Source organism: Pollachius pollachius, assembly GCF_949987615.1.
Source record: "Pollachius pollachius genome assembly, chromosome: 6".
NCBI classification, from domain to species: domain Eukaryota; kingdom Metazoa; phylum Chordata; class Actinopteri; order Gadiformes; family Gadidae; genus Pollachius; species Pollachius pollachius.
The window spans coordinates 4,208,583-4,233,388 of NC_136939.1; the positions used below are offsets into that span (position 1 = coordinate 4,208,583).

At 49.5% G+C, this 24,806-nt stretch overlaps 1 protein-coding gene across 3 annotated transcripts in view; it reads left to right on the forward strand.

The window, feature by feature from the left end:
• fryb (furry homolog b) overlaps positions 1–24,806 on the forward strand; it is a 76,972-nt gene that overhangs the window by 9,504 nt on the left and 42,662 nt on the right. For all 3 annotated transcript variants that reach the window (XM_079738402.1, XM_079738400.1, XM_079738401.1), the window contains exons 2-22: positions 4,175–4,368; positions 4,928–4,981; positions 6,578–6,717; positions 7,063–7,153; positions 7,328–7,407; positions 7,549–7,629; positions 9,370–9,538; positions 9,898–9,990; positions 10,269–10,367; positions 12,570–12,671; positions 15,212–15,315; positions 15,519–15,627; positions 16,291–16,377; positions 17,431–17,602; positions 18,614–18,746; positions 19,502–19,609; positions 20,118–20,244; positions 20,658–20,771; positions 21,454–21,618; positions 22,077–22,163; positions 23,161–23,420. In XM_079738402.1, the coding sequence (XP_079594528.1) occupies positions 4,175–4,368; positions 4,928–4,981; positions 6,578–6,717; positions 7,063–7,153; positions 7,328–7,407; positions 7,549–7,629; positions 9,370–9,538; positions 9,898–9,990; positions 10,269–10,367; positions 12,570–12,671; positions 15,212–15,315; positions 15,519–15,627; positions 16,291–16,377; positions 17,431–17,602; positions 18,614–18,746; positions 19,502–19,609; positions 20,118–20,244; positions 20,658–20,771; positions 21,454–21,618; positions 22,077–22,163; positions 23,161–23,420 (2,569 nt within the window). The remainder of the gene's footprint in view (positions 1–4,174; positions 4,369–4,927; positions 4,982–6,577; positions 6,718–7,062; positions 7,154–7,327; positions 7,408–7,548; positions 7,630–9,369; positions 9,539–9,897; positions 9,991–10,268; positions 10,368–12,569; positions 12,672–15,211; positions 15,316–15,518; positions 15,628–16,290; positions 16,378–17,430; positions 17,603–18,613; positions 18,747–19,501; positions 19,610–20,117; positions 20,245–20,657; positions 20,772–21,453; positions 21,619–22,076; positions 22,164–23,160; positions 23,421–24,806) is intronic.

Genomic DNA, 24,806 nt, shown 5'->3' on the forward strand with positions numbered 1-24,806 from the left:
CTTTCTTTCATTCGTTCTCACTTTTGTTCTTTCTTCTGTTCTTTCTTTCTCTCATTCCTTCTTTCTCTAATTTGTCTTTCTTTGGTTCTTTCTCTCACTCATTTGTTCTTTCTTCTGTTCTTTCTTCAGTTCATTCTTCCTTGATTAACTAATTCTCTCTTTGCTGCGTTTTTGCTTTTCTGCGTTTTCTCCTCCCTCTGCTCAGGACTTCATTGATTTAGTGGTGTCAGTGTGTTTATGTTCCAGGTTAGATTTATTGTTATTGTTGTCTGACATGTCGATTCAGCATTCTAAACACTGAGTCATGCCCTGGGTTATTGGGCATCAGGCTTATTAAGTGCTGTATTGACATCACTATGTAGTTGGAAATTCTCTTAAACACACAAACGTGCAAATGCGCGAGCGCGCCTGTAAACGCGCTGACACACACACACACACTGACGAGTACCTGAAATGTGTGTGACTTGATTTATTCAATCCTATCTTCTTTTGCATGTGCATAATTCGTTGTACCTGTGTGTGTGTGTGTGTGTGTGTGTGTGTGTGTGTGTGCGTGCGTGCGTTATGTGTGTAAGTATGGACACCGGTCAGTGGGAGCGGTGGGTATGTGAGAGAGTGATCGCCGTCACTCTATATATAGTACCCCCCCGCCCCCAACACACACCCCTCCTCAACCCTCTCTCTCGGGGCTGTGTTGAAATTCCACCTCCGCTGTGGTCAAACCCCTCCTAAAAGAACCGTACTTTGAATGACTCTTAACTCTCGAAACCAGCCCACCAGACACCAGACGACTGACAGGATGACTCGAGGAAACTCCAGGCTTCCCCGTGTGGAAGTTTGCGACCGGGCCGTCGGAATGCCGCTCCTCTCGTAGGCTAATGGAGCTGCTCTAGCAATGGCGTCCAGCACGGGGGACAGACGACCCAATCAGATAGCAGGGGAGTAGAGAGGAGTTCCGGACCGTTTTTTCCTGCTTTCGGGGAGGGTGACGTCAACGCAGAATGCCGGCTTTTCTCTTTCTCTCTCGCTCTCATTCTCTCTCTCTCTCTCTCTTCCTGTCTCTCTCTCTCTGTCTCTCGGCCTGTCCCGCTTTCTTGTTGTTCTTCCGGGACGTCTCAGACAGACTGCCATGTCCATCCACTGGAGCAGACTTGCAGTGTCCTCTTATTCTGCTGGAGTTGAGTTCCCCATGCATGTCTTCACTCATGGTGACGTTCCACTCGTTTTAAGATAGAGATCCAGAATTTGAGTTTCGGTTGAACTCCCCCTCGCGTTTAATCGGCTTTCCAGCGGTGTGCTCTGTGCAGTTCATTCATAAGCGCGGGAATCGTCCTGACAGCCACGCTGTCGGTGTGTTCCGAACTCCAGTGGGTTTGCTCAACAGGTATGCGAGACGGAGGACTCGCGCTCTGCACTCGGTTTTTCGGTGACTTCCTGAGCACCCAGGCGACGGTAGACAAGACCTCCATCTCCCCTCCCCATGGAAACTAAACTTGTGCTGCTCAACTCCTCCTGTTGACCCTTGCGGGGGCTCCGGACGCTCCTTCGGTGGGGGCCACCCGTGCGCCAAGCAGCTCTGTACTGTCTGTCTGTCTATCTGTCTGTCTGCACCATGGAGGTGCCAGCGAGATGGAGCAGGGCAAGTGTCATCAGTTTCATCAAAGGCCTTGGTAAGCGTGTGTGTGTGTGTGCGTGTCGGTTTGCTTGTGTGTGTGTGTGTGCATGCGCGCGTGTCCGTGTTTGTGTGTGAGGGTGTATGTGCGATGAGCACGTGTGTCCGTTTGTGTGTGTGTCCGTTTGTGTGCGCATGAGCGTTTGTGTGTCCATGTGTGTGTGCATTAGCGTGTGTGTGTGTGTGCATGAGTGTGTGTGGTGGACTTAGGATCTGCCAGAAGTGGTGTGCTGTTGATTCGGCTCATAGTTTGGACACGAGGACAGTTGGGCTCTTGTCAAGCCGTCTACTGTTTACACGTCTCACCTCTCTGGTGAAAGTCTCGGGGTCAATGGTTGCCCCTGAGGAGTTAACCCCACCTGGCCCTGGGAGTACTGGGAGAGTACTGCTGTTTGCTTCTGTGTTGGGACCGCTGTCTGCTCACACAGGAAGGAACACATGATCGTGAGAGGAGGGATTTATCCCGCAGACGTTCACTTCCTGTTCCCATATTGACGTAGACACGGAAGATTCTTCGTAGGCTGGAGTGAGCGGAGAACAGTGAAATATTCTCTTCTGTAAACAGGCATATTTGTGTTAGCGTGGATGTTTTTTTGGGACAGCACTGTGAATTGTCTTTGCGTGTCAGCCAACTGTCATTTTTTGTCGTCTGAATTAATGGAAATGGCAGTTAATGCGCTGAGTGCGGGTCGTGGTTTGAATGGAGCGAGCAGATGTGGTTCAGTGGGACCGGGCCCAGTTGCGCCACACATGTGTTTTCTCGGTGCTCGCCGGGGCTTGGGTTTCACACGGTGTGGTCACTGAGGGTGTAGCCCCGGGCACTACCTCCACCCGCCTATTTATAACCCGCTGCGTCCTGCGTCAGGGTATTTCTCCGGGTGAGCGGTACCAGAGGGATCGCCTAACCTCTCTCTCTCACTCCCTCCCTCTCTCTCTCTCTCCCCCTTTCGTCTGGCTTCCTCGGAAAGTGTCCCTCTCGCTCCCTCTCTCGCTCTCCCTCTCTCTCTCTTCATCGCTGCTATCGGTCTTCCTGTCTGCCCCGCTGTCTGATGATGTCATCTGCGGGAAAATCCGCTTCCCACTCTGCAGGGTCTGAGGAGAGAGAGAGAGAGAGAGAGAGAGAGAGAGAGAGAGAGAGAGAGAGAGAGAGAGAGAGAGAGAGAGAGAGAGAGAGAGAGAGAGAGAGATTTTCATGCCGATAACCATACAGGTGTACTCTGCGCATTTCCCCACGACCATAGCTAGGATCACTCAGGTGCACTGTGTTGTCACCGCTCAAAGGGTGAAGGATTGTAAGGTGATCCAACAGCACCCAAGGCGTCAACGTCTCTGTACTGTTCATGATATTCACCTCTGCTACCTGCCTGCTTAGTGCCTTCGCCTGTTTTGTCACTTCTCAAGGTTCCTTCCTCCACACATTGTCTGTCCTGCAAGCAGGCTAAGGGTCTGGTGGCGGCCGAAGGCCCTCATTTAAATGTGGGCCTGAAAAGCCCTTTGACGCTGTAACCTAAGACCGCAAGCCTCCCTGGCTGCTGTTGTCTAGAGCTTAAGAGAAGTTCCACCATTCATTGAAATGTTTTTCCCTTTTTCGTTCGGCGGTGTCTGTTGTTCGTGTGTTCCAATGACGTCAACCTCCTCGATTTCAGAGGGTGAGGCGATATGAGGTTTGGTGATGTCGTGAAAACGTAACCACAAATTACCTTGTTTTTGCACCTGACTGACCTCGTTGTTGCACCTTAATAACCAATGACTCAACCTTAACTTACCTGCTTGGTTTCAGTTCAAATGAACAGGATTCTAATAAGAATGTAATGTCTGAAGCCCAAAGCATTGAGAGTGTGAATTTCTTCAAATATTTGTAGCCCGACGCAAACAAGAATTAGAATCTTAAATTAAAGCATTACAACATTAAAGTATTTTTTTAATGGAGCCAGGTGGAGTGTGAAGGGCTCAATTGGGACTCAAGTGTATTTTCGGAAGAGAAAAACTCAAAAGCATTCATTTGCGTACATATTTGGCACATTGAGGGCAAGAATTAAATGGCCGCTGTAGTATTTGGCCAGAACAATTTTATATCCAATCCTTAATATCTTTTTAAGGCAGTGAAAGTGTCAAACGGGTCGTCTTATCTCACGAGGTAGACTGGGGGGTAGAGCAGAAGAACGGGAATGTTGCCAGTTTGATCCATTGCTCCTCCTAGCTGAGTGTTGAGGTGTCCCTGAGCGAGACACCTAACCCTTACTGCTCAGCCGTCGGTGGAGTGTGTATGAACCGTTGTAAGTCGCTTTGGACGAAATAATCAGCTAAATGCCCTCGATGCAATGTAAACGAGACCTCTCAGTATGACACCTGACCTTTTAAATCCAACCACTCCGAGCCGGCGGTACAGGAACTCCATCTTTCTCACTTGCTCCGGGGCTCCACGGAACAATGGCCGCCGCTCAGTTTTGCCAACATAACGACTCATTCGTGCTGTGTTGTGTCCCCCCCCCCCCCCCCCAGCCTCTCCTGTGGGACTGAAGCCCCCCCTCCCTCCTGTCAACGGCACCCTAGGGGAGAGGAAGGGTTCCGTCGTCATGGTGCCTGTCAACGTGGACCCCGAGAGCAAGCCGGGCGAGTTCGTCCTCAAGAGCCTGTTCGCCAACTTCACCGCCTTCTCCGAGCGCAAGATACGCATCATCATGGCCGAGCCGCTGGTGGGTGCTCCGTGGGGGTGTGTGTGTGTGTGTGTGTGTGTGTGTGGGGTGTGTGTGTGTGTGTGTGTGTGTGTGTGTGGGGTGTGTGTGTGTGTGTGTGTGTGTGTGTATGGGGGGTGTGTGTGTGTGGTTTGCTTGTGTGTGTATGTGTATGTGTGGGGTTGTGGGTGTTGTGTTTGTGTGTGTGTGTGTGTGTATGTGTATGTGTGGGGGTGTGTGTGTGTGCCTGTGTTTAAATGAGGGTGTGTGTGTGTGTGTGTGTGTGTGTGTGTGTGTGTGTGTGTGTGTGCGTGTGTGTGCGTGTGTGTTTGCGTATGGTAGGTGTGGATTCACCATTCATTAAAATATTATTTCCCTGGCTCTCAAGATGTGTAGAGACAGAGAAATACTATCTTTTATTTATACTGCAACATCAAATAACGACGATCTTGCGCTGATTGTGCATTTGGGTTGTGTTAAGTACATTCTCTGCCACTTAGGATTAGACAGAAGATGAGTATTTGGTTTCTCTGTTAAAAGATAATCAATGTTTTCCCCTCTTCCCCTTCCTCCTGTCCAGGAGAAGCATCTAAACAAATCACTGCAGAGGGGAGAGGATCCACAGTTTGATCAGGTGAGCTTACTCAACATTATCTTCCTGTTCATATTCCTTTTCTAAAGAAATGATCAGAGTTTATATCGGAGGACGCTTAAGAGGAGTTATTACCTTTTTAACTGTTCATGAAAGCAGTTAACAGAGACCATCAGTCATACATTTCAAAATCTAGCAGTTATGTATTGCAATTAATATGGTTTCAAACATAATTACCATGATAAATCTTCTATACAACACCAGAACAATTCTTATCATCTAGGTAGTTTTAATATTGAATGCTACTATGAATATTGTATACTACTTAAAGCTAGAGCAGCCAGATTTTAAAGGTATCCAATTGAAAAAACACACCCCTCCCTTCAGGCCTCATCCGAAGCCACACCCCCAAAACACAGACTAGCTCGCTAGCTGGTCTGCCTAGACCAGGCCTAGGCCTAGCCTTGTGGAAGATTGCGGCCACGCACAACAATGAGTGCAGGGCTAGAGTGCCTGCAGGTAGCCAGATAGGTAGGGAGACAGACAGGTAGCCAGGTAGGTAAACAGGGGAGGTAGGGAGACAGACAGGTAAATTGGGGAGTTAGGAGACAGACAGGTAAACTGGATAGGTAGGGAGACAGACAGGTTAACTTGGAAGGTAGGGACGCAGACAGGTAAACTGGGAAGATATGGAGACAGACAGGTTAACTGGGTAGGTGGGGAGACAGACAGGTTAACTTGGAAGGTAGGGACGCAGACAGGTAAACTGGGAAGATAGGGAGACAGACAGGTTAATTGGGTAGGTGGGGAGACAGGCAGGAAAGCCTTCTAATAATTTAAATCAAGCAGAATAAATTATTTGACTGGCTGATTACCGGCCTGCGACAGCCAAGATCCGTTTTTTTTGTCAGAGCATTAGAATTATTGATTGCCATCTGGATGTTAATAGAGAATCAACAAAAATAACTTCTTAAATATATGGCCTACCCCAGCTTTAACATCCCAGAAGCTGTTAAAGAATAAAGATCAACTTATTTTGATCATGCAACAAAGGTGAAGCCATCCATCGTTTCCTGCTCTAGCGTGTCATCCCTCTATCCCCCAGACTTCAGCTGAAAGACTCTCCTCACTCTTTCTGCCAAGCTAGCAAAGATAAAGAAAGTAAAAAGCATTAATCCCACTCGCTTGTGAATATTTTCCGTTCTCTCTCTCTCTCTCTCTCTATCTCTGTCTCTGTTCTCCGTCTCTCTCTCTCTTTCTCTCTCTCTCTCTATCTCTGTCTCTGTTCTCCGTCTCTCTGTCTCTCTCTCTCTGTGTTCTCTCTCTCTCTCTCTGTCTCTCTCTGTCTCTCTCTCTCTCCCTCTCTCTCTCTCTCCCTACATCTCTCTCTTGCTCGCTCTCTCTCTCTGTTCTCTCTCTCTCCCCCTCTCTCCCTCTCTCTCTCTGTCTCTGTTCTCCGTCTCTCTCTGTCTCTCTCTGTCTCTGTTCTCCGTCTCTCTCTCTGTGTTCTCTCTCTCTCTCTCTGTGTTCTCTCTCTCTCTCTCTGTGTTCTCTCTCTCTCTCTCCCTCTCTCTCCCTCTCTCTCTCTCCCCCTCTCTCTCTCTCTCTCTCCCTCTCTCCCTCTCTCTCTCTCTCTAGTTGATCAGCACCATGTGTTCCCTGGCTGAGTACTGCCTGCCGTCCATCCTGAGGACTCTGTTCGACTGGTACAAGAGGCAGAACGGGCTGGAGGACGAATCCCACGAGTACCGCCCACGGGCCAACACCAAGTCCAAGAGGTCAGAGGTCACAGCCCAGTCTCAACATAGCACTACTAATACCGTAGACAAACAACTTCTCATGTCTGGGAGCTATTTTAAACACTTGTTTTAAGTGGTCCGTTTGTCAGGGCTTTCTTCCGTCCGTCTGTTTTTCTGTCTGTCTGCCTGCTCTGCCATCTGCCCGTCTCTCTGTCTCTGTTCATCCATTTGTCTGTCTGCCTGTCTGTCTGTCCGTCCGTACACCCCTGTCTGTCTATTGCTCTGCCTGTTTGTCCATCCGTCTGTCTGCCCATCTGTCTGTCTATCTATCTGTCTAACCGTCTGTGTGTGTGTGTGTGTGTGTGTGTGTGTGTGTGTGTCCAGTGATGAGCAGCAGAAGGACTACCTCTTGGAGCGACGAGACCTGGCCATAGACTTCATCTTCTCCCTGGTTCTCATCGAAGTCTTAAAACAGGTGAATCCCAGAGCCTCAGTGGTTTCCCCTTCTCACCAGTTTAGCTTTCCATTGTAACGTCATCATCGGTGGACATTCAAGTGTCGCATGTAACGTTCTTATTCATAGACGGCGCATCTCTGCCTGTTCAAACCTGAACGTAAACATACTCTGTTGTCTCTCGTTTCGATGCAGATCCCCCTCCACCCTCTCCTAGATGGACTGATCCAAGAAGTGATCAATTTGGCCTTCAAGCACTTCAAGTATAAGGAAGGGTAGGAACCTTTGTTTTTTTTAATCTGCCGTTGTGGTTTTGGTTGCAGCCTGACCTTATGGTCTGATCCTTAGTGCTGTTAACATGTATCTTTTGGCTCCGTTTATGTGCCATTTTATCTGTCTGTTTCTTTCGTCTGCAGGTACTTGGGGCCCAACACAGCAAACATGCACATAGTGGCCGACCTCTACGCTGAGGTTGTGGGTGTGGTGGCACAGTCCAGGTACGCTTCTCCTGCGCCACTTACTGTTCAGTGAATGAGACGCTCTATCCAACGCGGCATCAATGGTCATTAGCATCATTCATCAGAAGGGAGGGGGTTATTGCTCTGGTATAGACTACATAGACTGCAGGTTCTTCGGACATAGGGGAATTGAACCCGGAACCTTTCGTCTGCCTAATCATTAGACTACCCTGCCCCCTTCCTGTGCTTCTGTGGGCTAGTTTGTGTGTGTGTGCGTGTGTTCGTGCTTGTGTGAAGGTGTCCTATATGTGTTATTTCAATGCTACATATAATGGATGTTTTGTGTGACAAAATGCCTTCTTTTGTCATGGCCTTAAGTAAGACGTGTTTGTCCTTCTACTGGTTTCTGGGGGCTAAGGGTTAACCATTCTCTCCCATGACGGCGTACATGCACAGCGATGGTCCAGCAGTGATGGATGGAACTGAACACACACACACACGCCCAAGACTTAGTCATATTTGAGCTTCTCTTGGTGTTATCTGTGTGTCTTGGGCTCTGGCCTTGAGAAGGCAGTATTTTCTGTGTCTTATTTAAACAAACAGTGTGGATCGCCGTCCCACCTACTGGGCTGCTATGTCAACCATTGTCCAATTTGCAAACACATAGACAAGCTCACACACACACACACATGCACATACATAACCACACACATAACCACACACACACACACACACACACACACACACACACACACACACACACTCTGCATCACCATTCCACATGCCATTCTAAACATAGTTCTGAAATCCTATCTGATGGGTGGCCATGTACACACCAAAGGGTCAAAAGAACACACACACAAACACACACACACATATGCAGTCTCATCATACAACTACACAACTGCACAGTGTGTCAACAGAGGAAGTTCATTTCTAGTTTAGTTCGTTTTCTTACGAATTTAGAGAACATTACTGAATTAGACGAAAAGAACAAAGAGTGCTTCACACAACCACTCACTGTTGAGTCACTTAGAGTGACTCAACAGTCCCTCTAAGTGAATTTTACGTAACAATAGATAAGTGATTAAAAACAAGTTATATCAGCATAACACATCACACAAAGAAAGATAATCACAGACGCTGATCACTTTCACACAATCTTGTGCTTGGGCCAGAAAGCAGCAAGTCATCTTTCACCTGTTCACTCAACTCTCAACACTCTACTCTACTCTATCACACCTAAACCCTACTCTACACTGGTCTCTGCTCTAATCCACTACACATCTGCTCAACTTTACTGTGCCTTTGCTCTACTGTCTCTGACCTTCTCCTACCTATTTCTACCTCGTATCTACTCTACTCCACATGACTCTACTCTACTCTACCTCTACTATACTCTACTTTACTCTACTCTACCCCATCCTGCCCTACTCCTATCTCTACTCCAATCTAATCTACTACACCATTACTGTGCTCTATTCTACTCTGCCCTACTCCAACTCTACTCTAATCTAATCTACTACACCATTACTGTGCTCTATTCTACTCAGCCCTACTCCAACTCAATTCTAATCTAATCTACTACACCCTTACTCTTCTCTACTCTACTCTACATTACTCTACTCTACTCTACCCTTCCTTGTGGTGCCTTTGCTCTACTTCCTCCAACCTACCTCTACCTATTTCTACCTTTACTCTGCTCTTCATTACTCTACTCTACATACGTCTATATACACGTCTCTCTCTACTTTAACCTACTCCACTCTACTCTGCCAGGTTCCCGGCGGTGAGGAAGCGGTTCATGTCGGAGCTGAAGGAGCTGCGTCAGAAGGAGCAGAGTCCGTACATCCTGCAGTCCACCATCAGCCTCATCATGGGCGTCAAGTTCTTCCGCATCAAGATGTACCCGGTGGAGGACTTCGAGGCCTCCTTCCAGTTCATGCAGGTGAGGCACGGCAGCAGCCCAGAGGAAGGGGTCTCTCATCCCTTCGTCATTGTGTCTCTCCTCCTGACGGCGGTTCCAATGGACATTCCTTGGGAACGAAATATTGCTGTGCTTTCAGAAAACCGGTCCACAGTTCGCCGGGATCAAATTTCCTCTCTGGATCGAGATGCTTATTTGGAAAGACACGTTCACAGTTTTAATCGGAAATAACAATAGTGATATATGGAAATGTACTTATCTCTGGTGTAAATTCAATCATGGGAGGTATACTGCGATGTAAGCACATATTGTTCTGTCGGAAGCAGTCCGGAGCCTGTTTAATCTGTGTAATGACCGGTGTTCCCTGTCTCTTCCTGCAGGAGTGCGCCCAGTACTTTCTTGAAGTGAAGGATAAAGACATCAAGCACTCGCTGGCGGGCCTGTTTGTGGAGATCCTGGTGCCCGTGGCAGCTGTGAGTGTCTGCTGTGTTAGTCATCACTTGCTCGCTGTTTCAACACGAAACGGGAGGCTGGGGTGTCTCCCAGTTAAAACATGCACACAGGATATTGTGAATGAAGACATGGAATTATTGTATCAAAATAATTTCCGTCTGCTTCTCACTTTGAGGAGGAAGCAAACCCAGTACATGAATACTCCTCTGAATTCCCATAAAATCCAGTTGTCAGTCGAAAGGATTTTGCACCCCTGGTTTTGGCGATAAATAATTGGGTACATGTCTTCCTCCGACAGACTGTGAAGAACGAGGTGAACGTGCCCTGTCTGCGCAACTTTGTTGAGAGCCTGTACGACACCACCCTGGACCTGTCATCGAGGAAGAAGCACTCCCTGGTAAATCACCCTCCTCCCACTGACGTCCTTCTCCAGAGCCCCATTGCTCGTCACTTCCTATCTTAGCTGCACTGTAAACATCAGAGGGAAGCCGGTGGGATCACAGTCGACACCCTGATAGGCTACCAAATATTTGCCCTGTTATTGGCTACCATTTGTTTTTGCGAGGCTTTGACCCATGTTTGGCAATCTTGCAAAAACATTTGCAAGATTGCAACAGTTTATCCTTTGAAGAAGATTGAATTGACGCGTAAGACATTTGTTTCTCTCTGAGAAATGGGAGGTTGACTCAACTTACGACGTTGGTTGGTAGTTATTCATTCGCATAAAGACCTTTTCTGTTTGCACCGACTGTTGCAGTTCAACCTTTCAGGGACTAGAACTCTGGTATATAGGGATACATCTGCTGAGATATTTCTTCAATTTAGATCTTTATTGTTTTAGAAATACAAGAGACAAGGGTGAGGCTTATCTAATGTAGTCAAGTGCAAAGTAAGCTAAAGTTATTGTTGCTCCTCTATGCCATGTCATTTTCTGAACTTTGACCCTTCGGTATGTTCCCTTTGAGCCATCACCTTGACCTTGGCCTTTCTAGCTGAACTCAGAGGTCACCCGGGTGTCTCCAGACATGGCCTCCTGCCTGGAGCTTTATTCTCCACATGCTCTGCAGGCAGCTGGCCGTAGCAGAGGAGCACGCGGAACCACTCAACCCTTAGGCAGCTAGCCATAGCAGAGGAGCCAGCGGAACCACTCACCCTTTAGGCAGCTGGCCGTAGCAGAGGAGCCAGCGGAACCACTCACCCTTTAGGCAGCTAGCCATAGCAGAGGAGCCAGCGGAACCACTCACCCTTTAGGCAGCTAGCCATAGCAGAGGAGCCAGCGGAACCACTCACCCTTTAGGCAGCTACCCATAGCAGAGGAGCCAGCGGAACCACTCACCCTTTAGGCAGCTACCCATAGCAGAGGAGCCAGCGGAACCACTCACCCTTTAGGCAGCTAGCCATAGCAGAGGAGCCAGCGGAACCACTCACCCTTTAGGCAGCGGGCCGTAGCAGAGGAGCCAGCGGAACCACTCACCCTTTAGGCAGCTGGCCATAGCAGAGGAGCCAGCGGAACCACTCACCCTTTAGGCAGCTGGCTGTAGCAGAGGAGCCAGCGGAACCACTCACCCTTTACGCAGCTACCCATAGCAGAGGAGCCAGCGGAACCACTCACCCTTTAGGCAGCTGGCCGTAGCAGAGGAGCCAGCGGAACCACTCACCCTTTAGGCAGCTGGCCGTAGCAGAGGAGCCAGCGGAACCACTCACCCTTTAGGCAGCGGGCCTCAGACCTCCTCTCACTGCTAACATGTTTATTTAAATACTGTGGGAAAGCATTCACACAATCACAGACAGACAGACACACACACACACACACACACACCAGAAAGAGAAGGAGTACGCGCACTCTTTCTCTTTCTCACACACAGACACACACACACACAAACTCTCTCCCACACACAGACACACACACACACACACACACACAAACTCTCTCTCACACACACACACACACTCTCTCTTTCTCACACACGCACACTTTCTCACAGAAACAGACACACACACGAAAAGTGTGTTTCCATCTCCCATTTTGCGCATTTACTTTAAGTCAAAAACCACCTCAAGCGAGCCAAAAGAGTTTTTCTGCGAAGTAGCGGATTTTTATGGGAATTTCGGTGTTTCCATAACAGTTTACTGATTCGATACTTCAAAATGTGCACCAGACCTGGGTTCTACCTCAGGTCTGGTGGCCCTGAGACAATGGCTCCGCGGCCGTCGTGACGGCCTCGGAGATGAAAGAGAAGCGAGACAGATAAGGGGAACGAGGGCGTACTGTGTGGTAGACGCAGACAGACAAGGCGCAAGACATTCCGTACGCCCAGCCTGCCCAAACAACCCAAAAATACACGGGCGACCCGCTCCTCTGTCCACAAACGGGTTGTCGACGCGCTCCAGGCATGATCTGAATGTAGTCCGTCTGCCTGGGGGTTGGTGGGAACCGTTAGTGACCTGTGATGAAGAGCAACGAACAGGGCCTGTGCTAAACTCATTATCCACCTGTCACTGTTTGGTTCTGTTGTCCCTTCCTCCCTCTTGTCTGACCTGCGACCGTCTCTCTCCCTCTCTCTCTCCCCCCCTGTCTCCCCCCCCTGTCTCCCCACAGGCTCTGTATCCTCTGGTCACCTGCCTGCTGTGTGTCAGCCAGAAGCCGCTCTTCCTCAGCCGCTGGTACATCTTCCTCAACAACTGTCTCTCCAACCTCAAGGTAGGCTATGGCAGTCAGTCTGAATGGATCGATGTCAATCCAGCTCTCTCTCTCTCTCTCTCTCGCTCTCTCTCTCTCTCTCTCTCTCTCTCTCTCTCTCTCTCTCTCTCTCTCTCTCTCTCACTCTCACCCTCTCTTTAATCCTCTCTCTGTCTCTGTCCCTCTCTCTCTCTCTCTCTGTAACAATATCCATGCCACACTCCACCTAGGTGGCTTTCCTGGGCTCCGCCATAACACGGACACAGGGTGGTGATGTTGGAACCGGTTTATTGAGTAGTTTGAGTGTAATGACACAGGGCACAATGTGTATCATGCTGCCCTGTAGGTGATCTCCCTGGGTGTGTGTGTGTGTGCAGCCTCACCCAGCCCTAGGGTCCAATCAGTCTGACTCGGGCCAGGTGAGGCTGCTTATACCAGCCATCATCCACACAAACTCTACACGTGCTCTCTCTCTCTCTCTCTCTCTCTCTCTCTCTCTCTCTCTATCTATCTATCTATCTATCTATCTATCTATCTATCTATCTATCTATCTATCTATCTATCTATCTATCTATCTATCTATCTATCTATCTATCTATCTATCTATCTATCTATCTATCTATCTATCTATCTATCTATCTATCTATCTATCTATCTATCTATCTATCTCTCTCTCTCTCTCTCTCTCTCTCTCTCTCTCTGTCTCTCTCTGTCTCTCTGTCTCTCTTACTCTCTCTTTCATTCTCTGGTTCCTGGAAGAGATTTATTCCATGTGAAGCATGTGATGTTTACCTTAATATGTAATTTGGGGGACCGTTTTTCACCCAATGACCGCGTCACCGTGTTGGGACCATACCCATTACTCAGACCTGCCAGCTGAACTGTACAGGGCCAGCTCACACAGTCTTTCTGATGCTGTGGGTCTCCTCTCCTATCGCCTTCAAAGACATGTGTGTTAACAGATGACAGGTGGTTGATCGTAGTTTAAACTGACATGGCAGAATGTGGAGATGCCATTCAGGAATGTCTCATGAGGGAACACAAAGGCACTTCTACCAGCGCTTAACGCAGTCGTTCCATCCTTTTTGGGCACGTGACCCTATTCCTAGCTGTGAAAATGTTTGTGCCCTAACTTTACATTGTCTACTAATTGACCTCTGCTAATAATTTGAATGTCCCCGTGAACGTAACTGCTTCGCTCTACTGCACACTAAGTGTCGGTAGGTTGCTCTCGGCTATGAATCTTTAGGTACTTAGTACTATGTATACATAGGACGTCTATGAGACCTCTAAGAAATAATAATAATGGTTTGCTAAAATGGATCGTCAAATATCTGGAGCTTATGTCAGAAATCTCAAGCGACCAAATATGTATATCAGGGGACCTACCCCAAGACGAGGCCTGACCCCCAAGTTGGGAACCACAGGCTTTAACTTTAATGCATGTACGCACACGATCCGCAGCATTGAAAAGAGAACACTTCCTCATTGGAGGTTATGTGTTTCAAGGAGAATGAGTTTGACTTGAAATGATCTTAATGGACGGTGTATGCGCGCACACACACACACACACACACCCACACACACATCCACACACACACACACACAAATTCACACACACAAAAAAAGACACACACTTGCACACATAAAACCATATACACGCACACACACACACGCAGTCACAAGGAAGAGCTTATGTTTGACTAAATGTTGTTAGTGGACCGTCAAGTCAAACTGGAAGGGAGCTCCCTGTCCTAACAACACCTAGAGGGGAGGCATTTACCTCTGCTCTACCTCTGACAAAAACACCACGCTTGAACACACACACACACACACACACACACACACACACACACACACACACACACATGCGTTTGCACTCATCAAACCATTAAAACACACACAGAACCACACCCACAGACACACACACACACACACACACACACTCTCAGGAGGAAAAAAACATTTTAATTGTCTCGTTACTTCCCGATAGGTAGAGGACGTTTTGAAACTCCCTCCTGAATTGCTCCCTCGTGGGGAAGGCATCAACCCGTTCTTCTTCTCCATGAGCTGAACACCATTGAAACACTTCTGAACCCGCTCCAGATGACAAACATTATCTCCTTGGAATGGGCCACTGTGATAGACTAACTATATCATGTGTAGGGGATACAAATTTAACAGTGAGCGTGGCAACTGCACTCTGCAGTTATAATTAGTTATATTACAGCATTGTTTTATCATATATCGTTCGATAATACATACACACGCACGCGCGCGCACTCACACACTCACACACACACACACACACACACACACATATACACTCAGATGTTCACACAAACTCTTTCTCTCACACACAAACACAAAAGCTCTCTCACATACACAAACTCATTCATACACGCACACACACACACACACACACTCACACACACACGTGCACGCACACACACACACACACGCGCGCACACACACACGCACCATGCACACGCAGACGCACACCCACACTCTAAGCAAACAGATTTGTCCGGACAATAAGCTCAGCCCCTCCTTGTCTACAGAACAGAGATCCAAAGATGGCGCGTGTGGCTCTGGAGTCCCTGTACCGCCTCCTCTGGGTATACATGATCCGGATCAAGTGTGAGAGCAACACGGGAACACAGAGGTAAGGGAGCATCATGCGTTCATATTTACTACACAGTACACATGCATGCATACACGCATGATATGCTCCGCTGTTCTCCAGACTGATTAGAGTCCATCTTTGGCGCTCTCCTTGTGTGGCGGTCAATATCATCGCTGTAATTCAACTCGGTCCGTCTCTTCCCTCCCCCCTCACCTCCACTACCTCCTGGTCGGGGCTCCCAGCCGGCTGACCTCCATCACCTCCACCCTGTTCCCCAAGGGCAGCCGGAGTGTGGTCCCCCGGGATATGCCTCTCAACATCTTCGTCAAGATCATCCAGTTCATCGCCCAGGTGTGTGACACGGCCGTGTGTGTGTGTGTGTGTGCGTGTGTGTGTGTGTGTGTGCGTGCGTGCGTGCGTGCGTCTGTGAGAGTGTGTGTGTGTGTGTTTTGGTGTGTGTGTGGGCTTGTGTGTGTGTGTGTGTGTGTGTGTGTGTGTGTGTGTGTGCGTGTGCGTGTGTGTGCGTGCGTGTGTCTGTGAGAGTGTGTGTATGTGTGTGTGTGTTTTGGTGTGTGCGTGGGCTTGTGCGTGTGTCTGTGTGTGTGTGTGTGTGTGTGTGTGTGTGTGTGCTTGTGTGTGCGTGTGTGTGTCTGTGAGAGTGTGTGTATGTGTGTGTGTGTGTTTTCGTGTGTGTGTGTGCTTGTGCGTGTGTCTCTGTGTGTCTGTGTATGTGTGTGCGTGAGAGTCTGTGTCGGTGTTCACATGCAGACTATTTGTGTGCACAAACACAAATAGTCTGCACGTGAACACCCAGACACACACAAGGTGTGTGTGCGTGTGTGATTGTGTGTGTATGTGTGTAAGTGCGTTTCTGTGTCGGTGTTCACATGCAGACTGTTTGTGTGCACAAACACAAATAGTCTGCACGTGAACACCCAGACACACAGACACACCCAAGCACAGAACCCGAAGCATTCTTGTTTAATTACAGCCGGTGTTTGTCTCGTTTATCAGGAGAAGCTGGACTTTGCAATGAAGGAGATCATCTTTGATCTGCTGAGTGTTGGGAAGCCCGCCAAAGCCTTCAGTCTCAACCCAGAGGTAAGGACAATAAGCAGAGAGACCGGGGTTGATTGTAGAAATACAAAAACAAATGTATTGCATCATTGAAATGAACCTCATTACGTATTGCAGAACTATTAAATAACAATACAATGCAGTTTTATATGCATTAAATTTTCTCTTAATATTCCTCTCACCAAATGCGAAAAGCTTCTCTAATTTTCTGTCCGGGAAACATAAAGTACACCTTATCCTTATCTTAAAGGGATTTAAGAAGCTTTAGATGTTGATAACATGTTAAGATAGTATTAACATGTTATTAACAAGTGTATTAACATGTTAAGATGTTAATAGCATGTGAAGATAATCTTAACATCTTAATGTGATATTCAATTTTTATTTACATGTTACTAACAAGTTAAGACTATCATGATATTCACATGTTAATAGCATGTGGAGATAGTCTTAACATCTATGTTAGTAACATGTCACGATAGTCTTAACATGTTGAGATGTTAATAGCACGACACCACAGTATTCACACGCTATTAACCTGTTATTAACAAATTGAGATGTTAATAACATGTTACCACAGTATTCACATGTTATTAACATGTGAGGATGGTCCAAAAGCCATCATGGTCCAAATTGGCCCTCTGAGCTCCCCTTCCCCCTGCCGTCCCTACGTTGTCCTGGGGCGACGTGTTGACCCCACCTGTGTTATCCTTAGCGTATGAACATGTTATTAATGTGTTAAGGCTCTCTGAGCTTCGTCCCTACGTTGTCCTGGGGCGACGTGTTGACCCCGCCTGTGTTATCCTTAGCCTATGAACATGTTATTAACGTCTTAAGGCTCTCTGAGCTTCGTCCCTACTGTCCTGGGGCGACGTGTTGACCCCGCCTGTGTTCCAGCGTATGAACATGTTATTAATGTGTTAAGGCTCTCTGAGCTTCGTCCCTACTGTCCTGGGGCGACGTGTTGACCCCGCCTGTGTTATCCTTAGCCTATGAACATGTTATTAACGTCTTAAGGCTCTCTGAGCTTCGTCCCTACTGTCCTGGGGAGGTGTGTTGACCCCGCCTGTGTTCCAGCGTATGAACATCGGCCTGCGGGCCTTTCTGGTGATCGCCGACGCCCTGCAGCAGAAGGACGGAGAGCCCCCCATGCCCAACACGGGGGCCACGCTGCCCTCGGGGAACTCCCTGAAGAAAAAGAAGACCTACCTGAGCAAGACCCTCACCGAGGAGGAGGCCAAGCTCATAGGTCTGTGGACACAGACATAGACACACATATACATACACATACACATACACATACGCATTCACTCACTCACTCACTCACTCACTCACTCACTCACTCACTCTCTCTCTCTTGCGCTCTCTCTCTCTCTCTCTCTCTCTCTCTCTCTCTCTCTCTCTCTCTCTCGCACACAAACACACACACACACTTACATTTATATACAGAAACACACACAGAGGACACATACACACAAATAGAAACAAAAGCCACACACACACACTCAAACACCAAATAAACACACACACACACACACACACACACACACACACACACACACACACAGAAGAAACACACATGCACATGACTCTGGTGCACAGTGCACCATTGACTCTAGGGAGAGAGGATGTGAATTTATTAGAGAGTACAGTAATTAGGAAAGGCCTCACTGATCGTCACGCCACGAACAGCCCCCCTAAATCCCAGTCAGGTCAGCAGTTTTCCTTAACACTTTTTGCTGTTTTAGTATTTTTGCCGTGGGTTTTACTGCCTGAGCAGGGCAGCTAGTCCTGCTGGGCTGGCCAGTGTACTTCTGTTCATTCAAGACCTCTCGTCTTCTGTGTTCTGGTTTCCTTCGAGGAAACTAAAAATATAAATCCTTAGTGTACCTACGGGTCAGCCTGGCTTTCTCTGCAATTGGTGTCAATGGTACCCAGATATTGAGATGGGCTTCGACAGCGGCAATGTTTAGTCGACATGAGTGTACATGTCACTGTCTTTGTTCAAACAACCCTGCCCAAAATGTTTTGCAGCAGTTTCAGCAGTTTGAATTTTTCTTCTGTTGAACTGAAAGTGTGTGTTTGTGTGTGTGTGTGTGTGTGTGTGTGCGTGTGTGTTTGGGTTTGTGTGTGTGCATGTGTTTTTGGGTTTGTGTGTGTGCGTGTGTGCATGTGTGTGTGTTTGGGTTTGTGTGTGTGTGCATGCTTGTGCGTGTGCGTGTGTGTGTTTTTGCGTGTATGTGCGTGTGTGTCTGCGCAGGCATGTCGTTGTACTACTCCCAGGTGCGGAAGGCCCTGGACAGCATCCTGAGACACCTGGACAAGGAGGTGGGCCGCTGCATGATGCTGACCAACGTCCAGATGCTCAACAAGGAGCCAGAGGACATGATCACGTAGGTAGAGCGCCGACGGAGAAGTCCCCCCATCGGATAGTCTGGCTATTGCCAGACCAAGCTAAGCTCAATCATAGATTGAGGTCTGGGGAAGCTGCTGTCATTTTCTTCAGCACAAGAGGCGTGAACAACGGGCCTAGTTCAAATGACTCTGTACGCAGTTGGCTGCTTGCCGTCGCTTCCCTGTCGTCATTGCGTTGAGCCAATAGCGTGCCAGGGGGGAAAAGCCAGCTTGGCGATTGGCTCCCGCAAAAACGTATCGAAACTAGGAAGAAATGTGTTGCTCTTCTCCAGACTCTTCTGCAGGGCGAGGTCAAATCGCCGGCAGAATGGGCGAGGCTGCCCAGGCTACCGATCGGATGCAATGACGCGAACATCAGCAGATTCCAAGGATAATCTAGCTAGGAGCCCAAATGAACACTTAAATTATTCAGGCTAACAATTTCAAACAATCGTTTGGCTTGTCGATGTTTCCACTCTGGCAAGTTAAAAAGCTAAAGTAATAGTGTATTTTGCAGCCAGGCTCCAGGTCTGATGTGATAACAAAGCATTAACAGATTTCCCATGTTACATAAACGCCATTAGTATGAAAATGCTTTTGAGTTTTACGATGTCAAATCGAAACCGGTAAGACAAGCTGTGTTTGAACCTCCGGTTATTCATCATAATCGTCCTAATCGTTATGTCTGTTCTTTCCTTTTTGTCCTGTCGTGGCGTTGCCCTGGCGTCCATCTCCATCTTCCTCCCTGAGACAGCGGGGAGAGGAAGCCCAAGATCGATCTGTTCCGGACCTGCGTGGCGGCCGTCCCTCGCATCCTGCCCGACGGCATGTCCAAACCCGAGCTCATCGATCTGCTCTCCCGGTGAGACACTCCTCTCATCCCCCCCCACCCCCCTTCATCCTGAACCCTCCACCCAGTACCTCCACCCTCCACCCGCCACAGTGCTGAGACGGTTTTCCCCGCTCAGCCCTAGCGGGCTCTGGGCTTAGGTCCAGGGACGGGGTGTGAAATCGATGGTTCTCGGCGGCGATGGTTAGGTGTTTGGTGTCGAAGCTGAGGTGTATTAGGTCGACGTTTAACGTCAGTGCAGGCCGGTGTTGTGATTCCACTCAGCGGCTCAGCATTAACGCCTAAGAGCCAAAAGACATCAGCATCTGACAGACAGTGTCAGAGAAGTTTAACTGCAGTCGATTCATTCGCAGCGCAGTTAGGAGATAAAGAAACTTGGGCTATCTGCAGAGAAACTGTTTTCCCACAGAGTATTGATTCGCGGGTCCTGGCGAGACCAGCCAGGTCTCAGGTGGACTCGGGCAGGTCTGGGTCGGGGTCTGATCGATGCGTGCTGAGCTCCCGGCCCCTCTGTTCTCAGGCTAACGGTCCACATGGACGACGAGCTGCGCCTCATCTCCCAGAACTCCCTGCAGAGCCTGCTGCTGGACTTCTCCGACTGGAGGGAGGACGTGCTCTTCGGTTACACCCACTTCCTGCTGCGGGAGGTGAGAACTGGGGAGCTGAATCATGAACAAACTGGGTCGTCCATGGGCTCGACTGGGATGCGGTTTCTGTTCTGTGTGTGTGTGCGTGCGTGCATGTGTGTGTGACAACAACACCCATCATTGTCAACCTCGGAAAAAATCGGCATCATATTAGTTTCCAATGTAATCTTTGACCTTCTTGTCGCCGACGAATGGTTTAAAAAAAATACAAACGTTTTTGCCTTAACCATCAAGTTGTCCCCAGTAACAGCCCAACGACCAGTTTCTCCTCAGTCGCCATCCTCTCCTCCAGCTCGCTACCTAACCACCTCCTCCACGTCGAGTCTCAGTCCCCACCCTCCTCTGGGTGGCTGCGTTGTGTAGACCGGCAGACCCTCCAGCCGACCCCTCTCTCTCTGCTCCCCGTCCCCCAGGTGCAGGACACTCAGCAGGGCCTGCAGGACGCCTCGGTCAAGCTGCTGCTCCAGCTGCTCACTCAGTGGCGGCTGGCCCTGCAGCTCCAGGGGAAGAGCCGCCGAGGGGCCGACGTACGTACAGTAGGCCAGCCCCAGGGGCCCTCGAGCACCGGGCCCTCAGAGCTGCAGCGCTCAGGGAAATGTTTACGTACCCCGTTGACCTGATATGTATAATGTTGAAAATAGGATTGTTAAAAGCTTATTGCATTGAACTTGGTTTAATATAATACAGTTTTATATCTAGTCATTTTATAGTATCTAATAATTATGGTTCCCTTTGAATTCCTCTCAGCAGATTTTAGTGACAATCCCTAGTTTCCTCTCTGGGATTAATAAAGTCAATCTTATCTTCCATTAAAAAGGAATGTCTAATAACTATAAAATATCCAATACTTAATGTTCCCTTTAGTTTCCCCTCAGCAAATATTAAAGACATTCCTTACTTTCCTGTCTTGGAATAATAAAATAAATCTTATCTTCTATTAAAAAGGAATGTCTAATAACTATATAATTTCCAATACTTAATGTTCCCTTTAGTTTCCCCTCAGCAAATATTAATGACATTCCCTCATTTCCTGTCTGGGATTAATAAAGTCGATCTTATCTTCTATTAAAAAGGAATGAATTCTTTTAAAACCTTGCCTTGGTGCTATTCCTCTTCTCACTGTTCTCCCTCTATCTGGGTCTCAACGTCACCAGGTTCTGCCCAGCCTCTTAACACCCATCCTCCCCTCCGTGTCTCCTCCCCGTCCAGGCCAGCCCCAGACTGCCCGATCGCAGCCCTCACGGCTCTGTCCTCCACGCCGTGGAGGGCCTGGCTCTGCTGCTGCTCTGCTCCTGTCAGATCAGCACCAGGAAGCTGGCCGTGGGCGTGCTGCGGGAAATACGCTGCCTCTTCACCGCCCTGGGCCGCGCCGAGGTACTGGAAAGACAGGGGGCGCTGAGGAGCTAACCGTGGCGGGATCGACGGAGATGCTGCGATATTTATGTTTGCATTCAGGGCGTTTAGCAGACGCTTTTATCCAAAGAGACTTAAAATAAGCACATTTGTCAGAAGGAAGGCATACGACAATATATCGCTGTCGTGCACAAAGGATGTTCATAAAACCAAGTGCCAACCACTAACAATTGTTGGGTTAACCCATTCCCCATATACAACAAAGAATGATAAATGGTTGATTGAGTTTTGAATTAGTTTTGTTTATTGTTATATGTGCTTTTGTTGTCTCACACACTGTTTCTCGTATTCATATTATGGCTGTGGGTGGGTAGTTTGAAGGGAGAAATCGATTAACTTTACACTTTTTGGATCTTCATCAGCAACTGAAAGTTGGAACAAAAGTCTTTGAAAAATCCACTCTGATATTTTGCTCCCAGGACGATGACAAACCCATGATAGACATCATGGACCAGCTGAGCCCGGCGGTCATGGAGAGCTTCGTCCACGTAGCCGTGTCCGACTCGGTGAGCGCCTTCATCATCCTCTCCCCCTGTCCGACCACTTCCTCCGATTTAACATAAATAACACACGCTGAAATGTGTGCCAGGTAATCCTAACCTTTCACTCCCCATCCTCTCCTACCCTGTGTCCTCAACACCTCCTTCTTTTCGTTTCTCGACTCCTCTGTCCTCTCTTATGTCCTCCCTCCTCTCTGTCCGTCTCCTGTCTCCGTCCCATCTCCTCCCTCCCCTCTCCCTGTCTCCTGTCTCCTTCCCTTCTCTTCCCTCCTCTCTCCCTGTCTCCTGTCTCCTTCCCTTCTCTTCCCTCCTCTCTCCCTGTCTCCTGTCTCCTTCCCTTCTCTTCCCTCCTCTCTGCCTGTCTCCTGTCTCCTTCCCTTCTCTTCCCTCCTCTCTGCCTGTCTCCTGTCTCCTTCCCTTCTCTTCCCTCCTCTCTGCCTGTCTCCTGTTTCCTTCCCTTCTCTTCCCTCATTCCACCCTTCCTCCTCTTCCCCCTCCCTCCCCCTCCTCTCCCCCCTTCCTCCCCCTCCTCCCCCCTACCTCCTCCTCTCCCTCTCCCCCCTTCCTCCCCCTCTTCTCCCCCCTCCTTCTCCCATCCCCCCATCCCTCCCCCTCCTCTCCCCCTCCCTCCCCCTCTCCCCCCTCCCTCCCCCTCTTCTCCCCCCTCCTCCTCCTCTCCCCCCTCCCTCCCCTCCTCCCCCCTCCCTCCCCCTCTTCTCCCCCCTCCTCTCCTCCCCCCCTCCCTCCCCTCTTCTCCCCCCTCCTTCTCCCCTCCCCCCATCCCTCCCCCTCCTCTCCCCCCTCCTCCTTCCCCCTCCTCTCCTCTCCTCCCCCCTCCCTCCCCTCTTCCCCCTCCTCCTCTCCTCTCCTCCCCCCTCCCCCCTTCCTCCCCCTCCTCCCCCCTCCCCTCTCCTCCCCCCCCTCCTCTCCTCTCCTCCCCCCTCCCCCCTTCCTCCCCCTCCTCCCCCCCCTCCTCTCCTCCCCTCCCCCCTCCCCCCTCCAGGCCACCCTGCCCCTCAGCCACACGGTGGACCTGCAGTGGCTGGTGGAGTGGACGGCCCGGCTGGTCAGCAGCAGCTACGACGTCAAGAGCCCCAGCCACGTGTGGATCTTCGCCCAGTGCGTGAAGGACCCCTGGGTGCTCTGCCTGCACAGCTTCCTGCGCCAGGAGCACCTGCCCAAGCACTGCCCCATCGCCCTGGGTTACGCCTGGCCCTACGCCTTCACCCGCCTGCAGCTGCTGCTCCCGCTGGTGGACCCCAAGTAAGACTTCTGGAGGGGCCCCCCGAGTAAGACTTCTAGAGGGGCCCCCAAGTAAGACTTCTAGAGGGGCCCCCGAGTGAGACATCTATAGGGGCCCCCGAGTAAGACTTCTAGAGGGGCCCCTCAAGTAAGACATCTATAGGGGCCCCCAAGTAAGACATCTATAGGGGGCGCCAAGCAAGACATCTAGAGGTGTCCCTCAAGTAAGACATCTAGAGGGGCCCCCAAGTAAGACATCTATAGAGGGCACCAAGTAAGACATCTATAGGGGCCCCCAAGTAAGACATCTATAGAGGGCACCAAGTAAGACATCTAGAGGGGCCCCCAAGTAAGACATCTAGAGGGGCCCCCAAGTAAGACATCTAGAGGGGCCCCCAAGTAAGACATCTATAGAGGGCACCAAGTAAGACATCTAGAGGGGCCCCCAAGTAAGACATCTATAGGGGCCCCCCGAGTAAGACTTCTAGAGGGGCCCCCGAGTAAGACTTCTAGAGGGGCCCCTCAAGTAAGACATCTATAGGGGCCCCCAAGGAAGACATCTATAGGGGCCCCCAAGTAAGACATCTATAGAGGGCACCAAGTAAGACATCTAGAGGGGGCGCCAAGCAAGACATCTAGAGGGGCCCCCAAGTAAGACATCTATAGGGGCCCCAAGTAAGACATCTAGAGGTGTCCCTCAAGTAAGACATCTAGAGGGGCCCCCAAGTAAGACATCTATAGGGGGCCCAAAGTAAGACATCTAGAGGGGCCCCCAAGTAAGACATCTATAGGGGGCCTCAAGCAAGACATCTATAGAGGGCACCAAGTAAGACATCTAGAGGGGGCGCCAAGCAAGACATCTAGAGGGGCCCCCAAGTAAGACATCTATAGGGGCCCCAAGTAAGACATCTAGAGGTGTCCCTCAAGTAAGACATCTAGAGGGGCCCCCAAGTAAGACATCTATAGGGGGCCCAAAGTAAGACATCTAGAGGGGCCCCCAAGTAAGACATCTATAGGGGGCCTCAAGCAAGACATCTATAGGGGGCCCCAAGTAAGACATCTAGAGGAGCTTCTGGTTCCTCTGGTCCACATAGGTAGCTGTCAGGTATCTAGAAGAGTTGCCTCTCCCACTGGTGGACCCCAAGTAAGGGTTCTGGTTCCACTGGTCTACATCGCTAGCTGTGAGTCATCGAGAGGAGCGTCTGGTTCCACTGGTCCATAGCTGGTTGTGTCCAGGGGCGTTGAAAGCCTGAATGAACAGAGCTGTTGTTTTTACGGCTGTTTTTATGGCCCTGCTGAACACCTGCTCCGCTGCCTTCTTTCGTTATTCCACTGGGTTAGTTTTGTACGTTTTTTCCCTGTTTGTTTTACGGTGGGCCGAGGCCAACCGACTGGTTGGTAACGGTG